At 42.4% G+C, this 18,713-nt stretch overlaps 1 protein-coding gene across 1 annotated transcript in view; it reads left to right on the top strand.

Annotated features, from left to right (window-relative positions):
* ADARB2 (adenosine deaminase RNA specific B2 (inactive)) overlaps nucleotides 1-16,650 on the top strand; it is a 300,863-nt gene extending 284,213 nt beyond the window's left edge. The window contains exons 8-10 of the mRNA XM_039391362.1: nucleotides 8,868-9,049; nucleotides 14,235-14,413; nucleotides 15,689-16,650. Of these exons, the coding sequence (XP_039247296.1) occupies nucleotides 8,868-9,049; nucleotides 14,235-14,413; nucleotides 15,689-15,865 (538 nt within the window). The 3' untranslated portion in view covers nucleotides 15,866-16,650. The remainder of the gene's footprint in view (nucleotides 1-8,867; nucleotides 9,050-14,234; nucleotides 14,414-15,688) is intronic.
* The last annotated feature ends 2,063 nt before the right edge of the window (nucleotides 16,651-18,713 follow it).

The following is an 18,713-nucleotide window of genomic DNA, read 5'->3' as shown; positions in this document are numbered from 1 at the left end:
ATTTACACTGTAATTCAAATGAGCTTGGATTTGTCTTAAACCAAAAGACTTATTCCCTGCTTCTAACAGCAAATGTTTACTCTCACCAGTAAGGGCCAGTTAAAAAGAGGCTGAGAAGAGGGGATATGCCATCTGCATTATGCTTTATCCGAAATTTCAGTTTACCACATTAAATGCCATCTATGATAATTTTTTACCATTAGTATCCTCACCTGTAAGGGGGAAAAATCAAAAATTTCTTCACTTGGCCTTTGTATCAGCACATACAGGACTGTTTTCTGCCTTCTTTACCTCTGGTAATAGAAAGTGCAGGCAGGAAAGGAGTTCAGTGGACAAAGAGATTGCTGTGTAAGGACCTTTTCCCCACTCCTGCCCCACTGAAGAGATCAATAGTTGGCTTCTGTGCCACACTTCAGACACCAAATATTTGCCCTACCACGTAGGTAGCTGACTCTTCAAATGTCTGCAGGATGGAGGAATCTGGTTGCACATCATCTGGGCTTGTCTTGCGACGAGAAAAAAAAAAAAAAAAGATCTCTGAAGCTGAAATTCATGTCTGTATAAGTGAGATTTGACTGAAAATCTGGCTTGTATACTTTGGATTTTATTACTTGTAAAAGTCCCTCAGGAGCACTGGGCTATTAGAGAATGCTTCCTCTTGAGAATCTAGCCAGTAGCTGCTAAAATATACATCATTTTGCATTATTTGCAAAGGACATTGCTATCAGAATATCAAAGACCCAAGAACATAGAGAGTTACTGAGAAAATCAAATAATACTCTATAAATCACATATCTAACAATTTATGTCCTTTCTTGCTCACAGGATAGCTATAATCACAGAGTAGTTTAATCAGATTTATTTGTTAGTCAAAGACATTTAGCAATTTTCATTACTATCACCACGAGTTCGAGAGAATTTGATGCTTGACATGCATTATTTGTGTTCTGTGGTTTTGTTGATACAGGCTGGTATCATACCTGTTCTCTCACTGAATTAAAGCACAAACCCTTCTGGCATGAATAGTCATGTTATTTGGCTCAGGCAGGGAATTACAAGGTGAAATTCTGTGGCTGCATTATAAAGGAGGTCAGACTAGATCTTGGTAGTTTCTTCTGGCTTTAAAACCTATGCATTTATATGTGTAAAATTAAATTTTGGGCTCTGTGAATCCCTAAACAACCCTAAGAGAGCGTCAGATTTACACTCGCAACTGCTGCGAGTCTCACAGTGCAGCTGAAGTGAGTTCAGCCTCTCAGTGCCATAGAATTTAGTATTAAACCACATTCTTTAGACCCATATTTCATTAATTACGCTAACACCTTTGACCTCCATTTTCCTCTGTAATGTATACATTTGTGAAAAAGCAGCAATAACATAGGAAAAATAATTTTGAAAATTATTATCTGGGGGTAAATTTATGTCATTTAACATTTTCTTGATGCTAATCATAACCTATATTAAAATCTTTATGTCAACAGAGACATTACAGCCGTAGGGGAGTTTAGGCTTTTTGTGACAACAAACCCATTCAATGGGCCAAATTAAACCTCCTTTCATCTCCATCTCTCAGACTAAGGATGGACACAGAAGCAGTTCATACCTTGCTTATTAGAAGGTCAGTGCAAGGTTAATGCTGCTGTTGCTGATGAAGTCTCTGCAGTTGCTATTTGGGAGCAGACAAATGTCTGAAGGAAAATTTTCATATGCACAGGCATACACACACACAAGCACACGCATCTAGGGGGGAAAAATAGACGTCTCTAGAGCTCAGATCCTCTTTGGAGATCTAAACAATCTAAACACAATAACCAAACACTAGGAAGCAGCAGCACTACATTCTTTCTCTGATCCTCCAAAACTTTCAGGACTGATTTGTGCACAGGTTTCTGCCAGCTTCAGGGGTGGCATGTGCAGCACATCCTGGGGTCTCAGGGACACTGGCTCTCTGTGTACCCTTCAGTGACATAGTCTCCAGATACACAAAGCCTGCCCATCTCTGAGCCTCTCCTCCCTGCTGCACAGCCATGCTGGCTTCCCACAGCACACAGTGTGTATGTGTATGCCAGATTTGCAGGTCACAGTTCACACAGTCAAATGATTGCATATATAAAATAATAATTTCCAAATGTCTCCACTTCTTATTCCTAAATCAGAAGAAATATGAAAGACTGGACAAAATATCAAAGAACTTTGCGCTTCTTCTAATTCCATCACCCCTCTTGACTGCTTGTAGATGAAATTCAGAGTCTGTCACAGAGTAGAGAAACCATTTTCCCTTCCATATGCTTTGTGCTCTGACTCAGAGGAATACTGTCTGAGCTTCAGGCTGGTCTCCTTCCACCATGGCTCATCCTCTAGGCCCACCATGCCCTGAATTTGACAGCACACATCTCCATTCTGTATAAACTTTCCTGTTCTGTGCTCTTCTATGCTCATTGAGTTTATTCATCTCATCACCAGCACCTGGGTCCCTTCTTCTTCCATGCAGAAAACTGGAGAAATTCCCTCTCCCAGTGTCAAGCAACCCAAAACAGCAAGTGGTTCTCCTCTGCGTAGCTGCACAGAAAGGTTTAGTGATTGCCACTGTCTGTGGTTTGGTAGGGAATTGCAGAAGTGCTGGGAGCACTCAGACAAGGCCACTACAGCCCTCCACAGCACAGCAGACCCATGGCACAAACAGGAATTTCCAGGTCCCATGTCACCACGTCAACTCCACTACCATGTGTGCAAATTATTTTGAGGATCTTGGTGCAAGTATTTAGCACTAAGGATTAATCTAAAAATTAGTTCTTGTCTGGGTATCCCAGAGTTCTGCATTGCACTGCTCTTTCCCAAACCTTCTTCCTTGATAGACCTTAGCAAAGGGACCGGCAACCTCATGCTATGGTCAGGGCAGAGCACATTCACATTCACTGGATGTCTAGCTGGTGTATTTACTTTGGAGAGAGGCCAGCCTTCTGTGCAGCAAACTTGCATCTTACACACTAGCAGTGTGTAAACTTATTTGTAAATGCATGAAAAGTGACATTTGTCCTCTTTCAAGAGACCCCTGACAGCATGCAGGCTGAGGAATGTGCTTTGTGTATTGCAGGATTTGAAGGGAACTATCCTCCCAAACACTGTCTTTATACAGCAGATAAAAGCCAGGATTCAGTGTTTATTTTGTAAGCTCCGGCCTTAAAATTGTTCTCTTACTACTGCTTCTCAAAAGGTCACCTTTAAAAGACTGTGTATTTTCTTGCCACCAGGTTAATGGTCATCCACTTCCTCGTACCACACAAAAAAAAGTGACATTAAGCCCGGAAGTCAAATAAGACCTTGAACATCTAAATTATACCTCACCTACAAAACAAAACAAACAGTAACAATGGACCTCCAAACTTTACCTTACAGCATGAGCAGTCTATCCATGTCCCATGGCTAAGGTTTGTGGATTATTTGAACCCACAAGCTAGAGAATAGGAAGGAATTTTTCTTGAGAATATGTTCAGAGTATGGCAAGGTAATGTAGCCTTAAGGCACCATTTCAGGAGTTAGCAGTGGGAGTCTGAAGTAACATTTTATAAGATGAGTTGAGTACATTAAGCTGTATTTAAATGTAGCATATAAAAATGCAAGACTAGAAGTCAGTGTTAGAAATTGGCATTCTTAGATCTATTTTAGTGTTAGCCTGTCGACCAGAGCCATTGTTAACAGAAGGCTGAGCCTGACAAGGTAACTCTTAAGAAAAGCTACTTCAAAGGCTGCATATTAATGCAAATGAAAATCAATTAACACAGCTAGATCTTCAATTAGAGATGATTTGTGCCCATAGTTTGTAATTTTCTCTCTTAACCCCTTTCTGTGTGACTGAGAGTTCAATTTCAATCTTTCACCACAAGGTATGTTTCAGAAAACATATATAAACCACCCACTGTTAAAATACAGATCAAAAACTAATGCACTAGTTCCAGTTTCCAAACCAATAATAGCTAAATGGTCATATAAATAGGAACACCACAGGTGTTCTGCTGAGCACAGGCCACCCTGAATAACAATTTATGTTGTGTGAAGCATAGCTGGAAATATTGGTAATAGAAATTGTGGTACAGGAGGTTAACAACACACCAAGTGGATAAGACTTAAAGCTCTTAATAATGACCAAAAAAAAAAAAAGTATTTTATAAAAAGCCTTAACAAAATAAGCTTTGAAATTCATCAGTAGTGCTTTTTAATGGGCAAGGTTTCCAAAGGTCCCAAGGAAACACTTCAGCTGGACACAGTTCCCTGAGATGTTTTGAAGCCTTGTGTGAATTTCTCCACATCTCAGTTTCGAAGGGGTTTGAGGGCAGGAGCATGTCAGCCTTCAGCTCTGAGTAACTCTATGTGCAAACCAATGCTAGAAACACCACCAAAGGGACTCCAGGTGTCACACCATGTCTCAGCAATGGGCAAGGAACCACATGCTGACCTGAGGAAGGCTGCAGCCCTCTGCACCCCCACCGGTTTGCCTCCAAAACCCTTCCTCATTAATTTTATCATCCATATTTCTGTTGATCCCAGGGAGGGGGTGTAGACAGATTCAGCATGTAGAGGCTTTGCTGTGGTTCTGGCGTGGGGGCACATTTCCCTGCACACCTCACTGGTGGTCCTGAGCTGTCAGGAACATAGGAGCTGGGAGGGGCTTCTATGGGGTCTCACCCCCACCCGCTCTGCACCCAGGATTTGGGGAGCACGGCATTTAATTAAAGAAAGACTGCTTGCTCTGGGACACCTCCCAGCTTGTCGCTGGCATTTCTGTGATTGACAAACAGACAAAAATATATTTATTCAAGGATTATCTATATTGAAAACTGGACGCGGGATTTTGTCTTTGTAAACAGTGCAGTAATATCTACTGTTTGAACAAAAGGAAGGCTATACTTTCCTTCCATTTAAAGCACAAAAAGCTCTCCTATTTGAGTGAAAAGGGAAGACATTCTGTTTTATTGATCCAGCTTGCTGAAGATTTGGGGTTTTTTTAATAAGATCTGTGACTAAGGGAGCAGTGGGTTGATTTTCACTTTATTGGAAAGATTATTACAAAACACATAGCATATAAGTTATTAGAGAGATGTGTGTCCTTGAAAACAGCCCTTAAAATCTTGAACAATTAGGAAAATTCAGAATGATCCAGCGTATTTCCTCATAGCGAGAAAAGTCACTTTGATATATTGAGGACCCAAAATGTAACACTGCATTGCTTTGAATAATAATTTTATTTTGAAAAGCCACATTTGAAAAGAGTACTTTGTCACAGATGGGAACACAGCTACTTTCATGGACCTAAATTAGACTACAGAGAAATAGCTCCTTCAAAATTTATACCCTTATTGATAGTTTCATTGTTGCTCAGATGGACCTTTCTCTATCATCTACCTATAAAAAATCCCATAGCTGTTCATATATCAAAGGACATCAGCCACGTGTGTTGGTCAAGGGATGAACAATACAGAGGATTATAAAAGACATTCCCCCAAATATTTGTCAGTAAAATCTATTGTTTATGCACAATACTGGACTGGCTGCCCTCCAAGGTAGGCCCTTTTATCCACAGAACAGCAGCAGAATGAGAAACTGAAAATTTCCCGCATCATTAATGTGCTTTTACTGTACTCTGACGGACAAGAGCAGCAGTGCCAGGGTCTGGTTTTGGCCAGCTCAGCACAGGATCTCACCTTTCCTAGAACTTGTGCTGACTTAGTGAGACTCGCACATGCTCAGAGCTGCTTTCCAGAGAGAAGCAACTCTCTAAACACTTTGACAAACCTGGGCCAGATTTGGAAGCAAAGCTCTTTCTCTGCTTCTTCATCCCTTTGACTGAATGCTGCTAAACCAGTGCCGTGTTGAACTGGGAAGTGGCCACTGTACAGGTGGCCATCACCCTCATCCCCTTTCACACCACCACCATGCTGATGCTGGACATAGCTCAAGAAGACCCAGCAAGCAGACCCTATCAAATATTGCCTTCTCACTGTCAGCACATTGCCTGACTTCTCTGTCCTTCCAACCTTGGCATGGTATCTGGTATTGGGACAGTCTCTTTGTGCACCACATTCTACCCATCAGGTACGACTTGCTTTTGTGCTCTGAAGTCTTTGTTAAATTTCTTCTTCCTCATTTTTTTAGTCTGGCTCCTCTGTCCAGTTTATCTTGGAGTCAAACTTATACCCTGGAGTCAAAACCCACTGTGTGTGATACAGAAGCTTCATCACCCCCTGCACCTGCCTGTGCCTTCTTTTGGAATGGGAAAACAGAATTGTCTCAAGGAACAACTATTTTGTCCAGAAGCCATGAACTCTTGCAGACTTCAGCAAATCATGCTGCCTTTCTGCCCTGATTCCTCAGGGCTTAAAAATGAGGCTTTACCTTACAGCAGCACCGCAAGGATTAATTCATGTTTATGGAATGCTTTCAATACATAGTGGGTGACCTGATCATGCTTATATTATGATTTCCAACAATGTAATTCCATTGACATTTGAATGGCTTTTTACACTAGGATGAATATGCCCAGAATTAGGCAAAGAAATATGTCTAAAGAAAAAGCAGGTTCCTTGTGAAGAATTTAAATTAAATAATCATTATAACCTTCTAATTTATAATCTGAACACAGTCCCATATTTTGGTAAATAAAGCTCAGATGATTTCTTGTAATTTGCATATTGCTAAAATCCCAATATTGTTGAACATATGTTGTTTTTCTGTTTAGCTGCTTCTTTTCTCTCCTTCAATCCAATATGCAAGGCTTTTTTTAAGAAAATGTCAAATGTTGAAAACAACACTGATATCTTACAAGTTTCCATCTGGACAAAGATATATGTCTAATTTTTTTACTCTCCTTAGACACTGGTTGGAGGCATAGTACTGTTAGCTGAATTTAACTCTGTTTCTTAAGCTTGCATTATTAATTTTGCATCATGATAAGATATTTATTCAAAGAGGTAACTAGTTCTTTCTTTTAAAAGTGATGTTATTGCAGAAATGACCACACTTTTTTTCCCCAAAATGAAGTTATGCAAATTTGATCGACTAAAGTAAATGTTTCATAAAACCAATGACTGTTTAAATTGTGGGACTAAATTGTTTGTATATAAATATTACCTTTTATATTTCATTTGAGTTTTATGTAGATGAACACATTACTTTAATGGCCTGCATTTACAGAGGGAGACAGTGAGAGTCTGACTCTGAAATCCTCAGCAGCCAGATGGCTGCCTTTTCTTGCATGAGATTAAAAGATGTTTCTCATTCACAGCCCTGCTTCGGAGGCAAATTAATACAGCCAGCTAAATTGCTTGTGTTTTTGGAATAAAATTTAAAGAGAACTTTTTAAAGCAATTGGTGTCACAGGTTCCTAGAGCAGATTGCTCTCCAGGTACAGCATGCTGGTTTTAAACATTCAGTAATTAATGGAAAGTATTCCGTGTTAATTGACTGCTTCAGGAAAGGGAAATATAATGACTCCTTATTAATCATGAAAAGAGACATACAGCACAGAGGCACTGCAATAATTGCACTAACGGTTGAGAAATGTTAATTAATGAAAAGAACAATGATGTAAGAAATTAGCACCATAATGCTTGCTGCTGATGGAGATTCTGCTTTAAACACATTATTTAGCATGGCAGCCACTGGATGATGCCTTAAATAGCAGGCAACTCATACCCTTTCCTTCAGTCAGCTACGGAGTTCCAAATGTTGCCGGTGTTTTGGTTTTTAATGAGCCAAAATACACCCTCCAGAACTACATTTTCTGAAGCATTTTCAGTTTGAACTCCTGAACTCAAAACTATTCAAACAGATTGACTGGTTTTGACTTACATAAAAATATTATCAAGTGTAAGAGAACATGTTAGCATTTGTGTGGCGGGGAAAAACTTCTTAGATGGGCTGAGCTGAATAGGTTTGCCAAGAAGATAACTGCAAAATGACTTCTTTCCCCTTTTTAATTTTTCCACTTTTTAACAATTAGCTGTCCTCTGAAGAATTTAGAGCAAGCATGCTGTCATATTTGTGTCTAGCTCGATGTAAAAAATCATAGGCTACTAAAATGCAGAACCATTCTGGCAACTAATCCAACACCAGTAGCATGGAGCTCACAGTCATTAACAGGCAGAAGGCCCCAAGGTTTCCACCACTGCTCCGCTGCACCTTTAAGACAGCAACAGGGTGAGACGTATTCATCACTCCAAACATTTTAAATCAGGTCAAACTATTGGTTAAAAATTAATTTCCTAAAATTGTAAGTCCTTCTTTTTCTCTATTCAGGGCCAGGATTTAATTCTTATTAATGTCTTCATATATTCATGGTCATTTCTGCAAAGAAATGTCAGCCTGTGAGGCATTCAAAAATTTTGTGTGAATTTTGGCCACTTAAGTCTTGTGTTAGCTTGACTGTATGACATGGGGATGGTAATATATGACGAACAGGTAGAGTAGTAAAAGCTCTCATTCTAGCTCTACCACTGCAAGTGAAAAACTATAGACGCAGGAAAAAACATTAAAACTCTGCTAAAGACACACTAAACGAACATCCATCGAACACAAAACGCTTTGAGAAAGAATAGCTCCCAATAAGAAGTCTCTGCTTGTAGTGACACGAGACAGAAATACATCCCTTAAGACAATGGCACCACAGCAATCGAAAATCATCACAGAGGGGGAATCAGTCCATGGGTGTATAATAACCCAGCAGTGATTTGTGTAGCATAGGACAGGGTCAGGAAAGGTTTCATCCCTCATCCCTCTAAGCCATGTGCTGCCCTATGCTGATTTTCCAGGGTAGCTCTACTGTGGCTATTCCTCCATCCATGTGCTTTATTGCTGCTTAATTTCTCTTTCAGATGGAACATCCTTGGGCTCCAAGGTGCTCTCCTCAGCTCCTTCATCGAACCCATGTACTTGCACAGCATCATTGTGGGAAGCCTCTATCACACTGGTCACCTTTCCCGGGTAATGAGCCATAGGATAGAAGACATTGGTCAGCTGCCAGCTTCGTACCGGCGCAATCAGCTGCTTCTCAGTGGTAAGCAAGCACCTGCCTGCCAGACAAATGATCCCCTCTCCCATCACTAACTGTGCTGGTCACCAACAGAAAAGTTTTTTGGGTTTAAGCAAACCATTATCTCATGTCTTCTTTTTTTTCCCCTGGAGAGTATGAATTTGTAGAATGAAGAAACTGTGTTTAAATCCAGGTCCGTTTTTCATACGCAGTGGCCACAAAAAGGATCAGTAGTTGATACAAGCTGACTAGGAGAACAACCACTGTACACTGAACAAAGTGGGGGAAAAATGTGCCACCACTTTTCCTAACCAGTCCCTGTCCCTACCCCAGGTCTCTGGTCCTTCTTCTCCATCCCCCTTACTCCCACTTCTTTAACCCCCATCCAGTAATAGCTCTCCAGCCTCATCCCAGCAAAATCCCATGAAATCTTGAATGCCTTGAGGTCCTCATGAGGCATGTGAGTGATAAGGGCCACCAGTTCTGCATCAGATTAGATCCCTATTTTACTCTTAGACTTCTATAATTGTTCTTTGGGAGGATTCCCTGAGACACAAATAAAATGTCAGCTTTACAGAGCTGGGACGTCAGGAAGCTTTAGTGTAGTACCATTGCCTTTCAAAGTCCTCTAAGTTCCTCAATCAGGAGAGTGCTGGTTTATCCCTTATCTATTTCATGGGCTTTTTTTTTTTTTTTAATACGTCCTTGTGACAAAATTAGTTTGGCTGAGGTAGAAGTGATAGTTTAGCCACTGGGGAAATTCTCAGTTTCTGTGTGGTTTAGTACATCTGGCAAGTGTAATATTCATGTAGGTGTTATGAGGTGAATAGGTCAAAAGGCTTATCTTTATTTCAGCAGCTTATCTCCATTTTTTAACTCTTCAGTGCAGCTAGCCAAAGACTGTGCAGTGCAAGTAGGTAAGAAGTTGTGCTCCACACTCCCCCTCCAGTCTATATCCCTACCTGTCCCACCTACCCTGTTCCAGCATGGACATGACCCAGCCCCCTCTTCCTTCCCATGTAACATCGTGGCAGGGAGGAAAGGACTCACAGCTGGTCAGGAAATATCTCCCCATTTCCCAAACCTGACTGTTATTTTGACAATGCAGCCCTGGCTGCCAGAAGCCTCTGCATCTTGCACTGGGAAAGCGGATCTCGTCCTGTGCCAGCCCTAACTCGTTATAAGTGCTCCCATACATTAAGATCAAAGGCACACACACTACCACTGTGTCTGCAGGATGTACAGGGAAACCCACTTGAACTGTGGGAGGGCTGAAAACACAGTAGAGGATTTTATAAGAGATTTCACCACACAACAGCTATTTCTTTGCAGGGCTGGCCTTGCAGAGTAAAAGCAGTGGGTAATACTTGGCCCAAGTGTGTATGTATGCCAAGAGTTGTTGCCAGAGTTTTCAAGGCAATTCGAAATGCATCAGAGGGGCCCTTGTGCCGCTTCAAACATCTGCATGTTTCAGGGCTGTCTTCCTCCTTCCGAGAGACTTCTGTCTGGAAAAGGATTTGCTTTGCTTTTGGTTGTGTTTGTGAGTTTTCCCCAGCTCAGGAGCAGTGGGAGGAATCTCTCTCTCTATCTGTCTGCACTGGTTTTGTCTCTAAAGCCATTATTTGTAATCTTCCCTCCCCCACAAATCCCAGGGAGCCAATGCTGATTAAAACTTACATTGCTGAGGCTTATGCTGCAGTTCTTTTTCCTGGGAAACTGTGCTGACAGCATATCCAGTGACTAAGGAGATGGGCATTGAGCAAAAGCCATGCTGAATGCATTAGAAACCAGACCTCCACAATCTCAGCCAGGCAACTCCACCTCCCATACTTGTCTCGGAGATCAGGCCAGTCAAGGATTGCAGGAGTCCTTAAATTATAGGGGTGTCAATTATTTTGTCACTTGATCATAGCGGTACAAACATTTCAATGGAGAGGAGAGGCATGGCGTGTGATTAGATATCCTGAGATTAACTCCTTGGCTCCACTGAAAAATAATCAGTGAGGTTTTCCACTCACACCAGTCCCAGCTAGATGGAACTCCACTCATTCACTGAGATTACTCTTGGGCGTAATTTTTAGAAGAAGAAAAGCCCTGGGTATTTTTTATATCCCCTTCTCTTGAGATTCAGACTGTTCTAAAGGGTATCCTGAAGAGGCACAAGGTTTTGCTGGGAGAGAGAGGACAATGAGGACAGATTTTAGTTCCTGTCCCACAGTACTCAAATTCATATTATTTGTGCAAAGATGTTTCTTTTCCTTCCAGTTTCTATGGCCTTCTATTGTAGTCTGTCATGAGGATTTTAAGGAGGATGTTTTACATAAAGGAGATAAAATCATCTAGGTTATTTGGGTGTTACTTTCCAAATAAAATTAGAACAATTGAATCAAAAGGAAAATCTGGAAGAAGTGTTTAAAAACGATAAAAAAACCAACAGAGAATATATCTAGGCTCTATATTTGTGTCTGTCATGAGTTTCATGGGTTTTTTCTTTAAAATATCTTCTCTTGCATTTGGAAAATGATATGAAAATATCTTCTACTTACCTAAATACGTATACTTATACATGATAGGTGGGAAGAGAAAGCATGAAAGCCAAACCAGCCCAGAGGGTTTTCCAGGCACTGGTTCAAGACTGGACTACTCTCACAGTCCAAGACCAGAGGGAGGTCCTAGGCTGGGCAGGAGTGCACAGCCCCCATCTGATGGGCACCCACAACCTGCTCTGCCTTCCGTGCAGCCTTTCCTTCTGGCCACTGCTTTCACAACATTTTTATGTGTTTAGTGGCCTGTGGCAATTTTTCATGGCAGAGTGTTTGCCATCATGTTTTTTGGCACTCAAATGCTCTAAGCTTTTGGGTGCTATCTTGACAGAGAGTGATGCATAGTGTCAAACAGCTGATTTTGGTCTGTTTGCATATCATTCTGTGTAGAGGCACTCTTCAAGCGCCACACAGCTATCTGATTTTCAAGCTCTCAGTTTAAATCCTGTTGCCTAGGTGAACTGGAGTTTTAGATGCAGACTGATCTGTTATCTCAGGGGGGAAAAATTGAAAGAGGTATTAATACGACATGAATGTGTTTACAAATCCTGGGTGAGGTTATGACTTAGCTGTAATTCTCTTCTACACACGATAGTGAGTTCAGTCCCAGTGACTGAGATGATTTCTGCTGTTCCAGCTTTGTCACCAGTACAAAGTAAAAAGTGCTTGCGCCATATAATTTTTTCCTTCAGTGGCCACCTTTCTGTCTCTTTGTGTGCTGAGTACCATCTGGCTCTTGCAACTCCCTCTCAGAGCAGAGATGACCGGGGAGAGAGTGAGCATGTCCCTCACTGCCATTGCTTCCCATGATGCAGAGGGGGCCCAGTGAGACACAGGGGCTGCCTGCAGAAGCAGCGTCCCGGTCACCACAGACCCTGCACAGCCTTCTGCTTCTCTTGTGGTATCTCTCAGCGGCTTACCAAGCTCAACACATTCAGCACAGCAACAGGTGCTGCATTCCCACCAGCTCCCATCTCCTCCCATTCTGCCTGAGACCAGCACATGCTCATGGTGTGAATCTGTTTTGAAAATGACATCCCTGAGTGAGAAGGGGCACTTTGGAAAGGAGGGGTTTTGATGTCTTTTCTTTAATCTCCTTCTCTCTGAACAGCTCATATCAGCACTTCTTGCCCTCTGCAAAAGTTCTTTGTAACTCTCTCAGTAGAAAATGCAAAGGACCTTTCTCTGCTTCCCTGCACCCAGGAGCAGTGAAAGCAGGTCCCACCAAGCTGTGCAAACCATGAGCTGCCGCTGGAGCTGCTGCAGGCAGGGGCTTCAGCAGGAACTGCCATTTGGAAATAGAGACCCAGCCCTGGCACTGTCCTGTGCCAGCGTGGCTGTGCCAGGCAGCTCCTGCCTACCAGCACAGTCCCCACCTGCCTGCTCACCACACTGGCTTTTGTTTTCCAGGTTTGCAGGCTAGTGGCCCATACAGCAAATTAGCAGAGAGAGACACAACAGCTGGATCCAGACACATGATCCAATGCCCATGTTTTCAAAAATATTCAAACTGCTTCAGGTCACTCTGTTTTTTCCAGCCTTGGAAGCTCTGAGTGTTGATTCTTTACTCCAAAAGCACTAATGAGCAGGGCAAGGCAGAGCTCACTTGCTTGCATTTATCCTGTGCTGGAAAATAAACCAACCAGTTCCTTTATTCCTCTTATTTTCTTGCAAAGGCTAATCATTCCCTTGTTTCAGGTACAAGAAAGGAGAAAGCAATAGGATTCATGAGCTACACTAAATGGTTTAAAAGAGACAGGAGTTTACCTGATTAAAAATAACTCATGTACACACCCACTCCTGACCTTGTAGCCCTGGTCTGCATTTAGAGCCAGGGGAGATCTCACCCATGAAGGCAGTGGTTTAGTATGTAGCTCAGATGTCCAAAACTGTCCATGTGAATGACACTAAGGTCATGCAATCACTTCAGGTGACTGTAAACCTCATCACTGCAGCTGTCTAAAATTAAATAAGATTCATTCCACCTAAAGATGTCCAAAATATCACTGTTAGGATACTAACTAATTCTTGAAGAGCTGATGCTCCCATACGGGGTAAGAATCTTACAGGCAGACACAGGGCTGGGATCAAAACTATTCTGTGTAAGTCTGTGATGTCTACAAGGTAATTATTAACTCAGGTCTAATAATCTCTCTGTGATGAGGAAGTGTATGTTTTGTATTTTCTTATTCCCTGTATATATCCCCTGTGATCTCGACATCCCATCACAACAAAGGCCCTAGGAGCTCATAGCAGATAAATATGCCAGCATACTGTGGAAAGCTCACCTGAAGGGACATATGGCAAAAGCACTTTACTGCTTAGTTCCTTTTAAAAAGCTGTTATCCCATTAAAGCCTTTCTGAAAGATTTCACTCAGCAACTGTCACACTGCTGTCAACAGCTCACACTACAATCCAAAGGCTTTCCTTAGGCTAATGAAAGGTTTGCCTGCAAGGTGGAAAAAATCTATAGGAATTGCTAAATTATGTCTCTGCAAGGCAGTTGGTCTGGTAATGTTTAACCAACGGTGACAAGAGCACGTGCAGTCCACGATGCCAGCAGGTTCACTCAAGGATGTCCCATGTGCCACAACAACCCGCCACATGTTAGCACCCTCTGAGTGCTTTGAACCCTGGAGGTTACTGGTGTCCTTCTCTCCTTCAGGGATTAGCCATGCTGACGCCCGGCAGCCCGGAAAATCTCCCAGCTTCAGCGTGAACTGGATTGTGGGGAACACCGACCTGGAGGTTATCAATGCCACGACAGGGAAGAGGACCTGTGGGAGTCCCTCACGGCTCTGCAAGCACATGTTCTTCACTCGCTGGGCAAAGCTTCATGGCAAGGTAGGTCTGATGCACTAAGAGGCTTGTCAATAATTGTCCTGCAGTCCATGTGGAGTGAGAGAAGGTGAAGACAAGAAAATATTATTTTATTAAGTGCCAAAACCTCTTTCCTAGTGGGAAATGAGTGGAAACACACAAGACAGAGCAATGGTATGGAAGTGTGGAGACACTCCCATCGGTGAAGTCATTAAGGAAGGAAAATGAACCTGCAGGGTGGCAAGGTTTGATGACAAGCCCAAAGTGTTGTTCTGCTCTGCAGGAGATCCCTAGGGAGGGAGGCTGATGGCATGGTCTGTCCTAGCAGGGACTCTGAGCCTTGAGGTAAACAGAAGAGACTGACCTGGGCTTTGTGCCCAGGGCTCAGTCACAGTTCAGTGACACAGGTCCCAGCCTATTTCCTGCAGAGAAGATGGAAAGCAGGGCGAGGAGCACTCCTGCCACCCCCAGAATGGAGTGATCCTCACAGGAACAAAATCAGGGCCACGGCTGGAACCATGGCCGAGAGAGCTGGACTGCATCTGGCTCACACCAGGGATGAGGTCGGGGTGAGCAGGAGGCTCACAGGTGGCTGAACTTGTGGCTGAACGGGGCACTTTGCTCTTGACAAAACAATGTTTGATAATGTCATCATTGTCCACCTCTGGGGAGCAAAGAGAACTGGACACTGGTTTGGTCTGAGGTATCTCTCCTGGTGGGTCACTCCAGTGCTCGAACAGAACACTTGGATTTCCTGCACCAGCACAAAACCTGATGCCTGATTTCTGCCCTGTCCAGGGCATGTTTCACGGCATTTCCACCAATAACAGGTTACAAAGGTGAAATGGTAGAGTGTGGAAGGTCTTCTGTCTCTTGGCATTACTTGGAAGCACTGAGCTGCTCTGCTTCCCTGGCTAAACTGAGCACATTCTTCAAAGATCTCCAGAAAGGATTTTTTTCCTTTTTGTCCCTAAAATTCATCTTAGCTGAGAAATAGCATCCTGCCTTTGTAGAACACACCAAGATTTGCTACTACCTATGCCCAATCCAAGGCAAAGCTGTTCACCCCTTTGCTCCTTGCAATGGCTCAAAACCATGCCATCGGCATTTATTGCTCCCCTGTTTTTTTGGCTGTTAAACTAAAAGCAAACACACAAAGCACAGTGATAGTTTGTTTTCTGCTTATGAAATGTAAGAAGATTATACAGCTATTGAAGCCTCCTGTTTCTTTTGGCTCGTTGGTTGGTTTTTTTATTATTATTTCATTTTTTTTCCCCTTTCCTGATTTTTGTTCTGCAGCTGAGCACACGAGTACTAAGCCATGGAGACATGCCATCAGTGTACAGCGAGGCAAAGCTGGTGGCTCAGACGTACCAGTCTGTTAAGCAGCAGCTGTTTAAAGCATTTCAGAAAGCCGGTCTGGGCACCTGGGTGAAGAAACCCCCAGAGCAAGATCAGTTCCTACTAACTGTGTAAACCACTCGGCATCTTTGCTACACGACTGAATCAAATCAGCTGGAGAGAAGGCGAGGCAGGACGCATGAGCAGAGAGAATTGAAGCAGTCTGAGATTTAATAGCAACCTCCATTGGAATATTTGCTTTTAATTCTGTATTGGAAATACATAAGTAGAAAGGTGTCTGATGCACTGAACTCAACCTTAGAAAACTGATTTTTCATGATCCCTTCCCAAGAACGTACCTGCCCAAATTACAATGCCATCCCCACCAAGATTCCGCTTTTCATTGTTTATTGGTTATTACTGATTTGAGGTGTTAGTGGATCTGATCAAAAACAGAGTTTGTTTTCCCTCACACAATCAGTGCAAGAGTCATCAGTGAATAATGGAAAATAATGAGCAGAGATGGAAGTACCCCGGGCACACAGCATGGCAGCAGCTCTCAGAGCACCCAATAATCATTCACAATAAAAGGTGTTTAACCTCTATGCAAAAATCTTTCTGTTAGCTGCCTAAATCTGTGATAAAGAATTTGGACCTCAAAGATAATGAGCACTTTTAAATTCCATTTTCCACTGCTGGCTCTGAGCACAAAGCCAGGCGTCAGGATGCCCTTGGTTTTTACACATATTCCCTCTGACGCCTTGGACAACCACTTCCCACCAAATCTTCAACTCTGGTCACAAGCCTCTGCATGCTGCAAATTTTACTTTTCCAGGCTCAGTTCATCACACATGCCCTTTAGACACCAGCCAGGATGCAGATCCTTGTCAAGAGGGCAATTCAACCCTGCGCTGCCTGAAGACCAGATGCTGCTGGCTCTGGATCTTCAGGTAGCTGCCTAAAATCAGGCAGGCTATAGTCAGGACCCAGAGCTTCACATTTGCAAGCTTCTGATGATCCACAGCTCTGAATTAAGTGGATGTGAGCTCAGGATGCTCCATGCATCTGAACAATCACTGGGTTGGGTACCCACAACTAAGACATCCCCAAACAAGAGAGCACATTTGATACTTGGCTCTTTCCTGCCTCAGTTTCTCCACCTGTCAAATGGGGATAATACTGCTTAAATACTTCATGTCTAAGGAATTTGGCAGGATCAAAATGCCTGGTCATATGCAACAGTGTAAGCCAGATTCTGTCACTTTTGCAGTGAGTTTTACCTCCCCATACAGTCCAATTGACATAAGCACAGCAGATGCAACTACAGGCTTGGGTAAGGTCTTACTCAATGCATGAGCTTTCAGATTCCAGCTCTTTGTAAATGCCAAGTGTTATTATTATTATTCATGTTCATCTGCAGCCTGAAAAGCAGATGGAGTTTTTCACTTAGGAGACAAGTATACCCCAACAGTTAAATATTTTTTTCATAACTGTGGCTGGGTCTGATACAATCTCATCTTTGAACCATCCCAAATTTCATCAGCATGCAGAAGATACAGTCATGAGAGAACTGAGCTTTGATAGTCCCATTGCAAAACCAACTTTCAAATGCCCTGTACATTTCTCTAAGTTTTTGGGTTTTTAGATGACAGGATTTGCGGGTATATGACTACAGTTTTCTTTTTATTCCTGTGATTCTCTTTAAATCTGTATATAACATGCTGCTACTGATTTGTGATAATTGTCTTGGTATTTTCTCAGAACTGTCAAGCTGAGTTACTTCTCAAACAACACAAGGCTCATATTTTTCCATGTAATTTCCTTTACACGGGAAACTGTTCCTATCAATAAAGATAGATGCTCTTTGTATAGGGTTTATCATGTTTGGAGAGCCATATACAGTAAATACATTGTTTATTGATGCCCACAATAGAATAGCTACAGTATTTTGATGAGATTTTATTTTTAGATTATAAACTACAAGATGTATCTATAGTGTCTTGTATAAAAACAATTGTGATAAACTAGAATTTTTAAATTAGATAAAACAAAGCTCTCCCCTTCTAGAAACCTTTTCAACAAAATAATACATTCCATATTAACTACCAAAAATATTTAAAAAAGTATCCTTAGAGTAGAAATAGTTTAAAAAGAAAAAAAGAAAAAAAGAAAAAAAGAAAAAAATCAACCAAAAACCTGAGATGTTTCAATAATGGAAACACCTTGCAGTAATCGCTTTCTCAATACTTTGACCACTTTGTCAGCTCTGCTGATGAACATTCAGAATATTTTTGGCACCTTCTGGAGCTTCCAGGTACCTCTACATGGTCCTGTCCTCTAACAAAGCTGTCACTGGTGCAGACCTCCAGTGTGATCTGGGCACCAGAGGGGCCGTGGGCAGGTGGGGGGCCAGGCCAATGACTGGAGGTGTGGGACAAGCTGCCGGTGACATTGGCAGTGGTGGTTCCAGGGGTTCTGTTCTCTGGAGAGAAACCACAGCGCAACCAGAGAGGAGGACAAGGTTTCTCATGCAGAGATCCACAGGGCAGGAGGAAGCACATCTTCTGCTTTTCCTCTGCAGATTCATCCTTATCTAGCACACAAGAGACCTCAATGGCTCTTCCTTACATCTCCCTGCCCTCATCCATTCTCCTCCAGCTGTGGCATGACGTCAACTGAATTAATGCATATGATTCCACAGGCTGGTGTTGCAGCTACTGTGACAACAAAGCACCATGCCTGGTTATTTTTAAGGACATAAAGAAAAGTGCGATGGGACTGAATTAACCTTTGTTGCAAGAAATACATAAATGCAACCCTGGATTCAGCTGCCAGAATGAATTTAATACTGGGGACCAAACCAAGTCCCCCCTGCAAGTGGGCATCAGTTCATCTCATTGAAGGCAGTGGAGTTGCACCTGCGTGCACCAGGGTTGAATACGACCTTAAATGTCTGTTTCTTCTCCTTATGTGCAGCAACAGT

The sequence above is a fragment of the Pipra filicauda genome, unplaced genomic scaffold (assembly GCF_003945595.2).
Source record: "Pipra filicauda isolate LSUMZ 115617 unplaced genomic scaffold, ASM394559v2 scaffold94_size2452230_pilon, whole genome shotgun sequence".
NCBI classification, from domain to species: domain Eukaryota; kingdom Metazoa; phylum Chordata; class Aves; order Passeriformes; family Pipridae; genus Pipra; species Pipra filicauda.
Note: the sequence above shows the minus strand (reverse complement) of the source record. Positions and strands in the feature narration are given on the sequence as shown.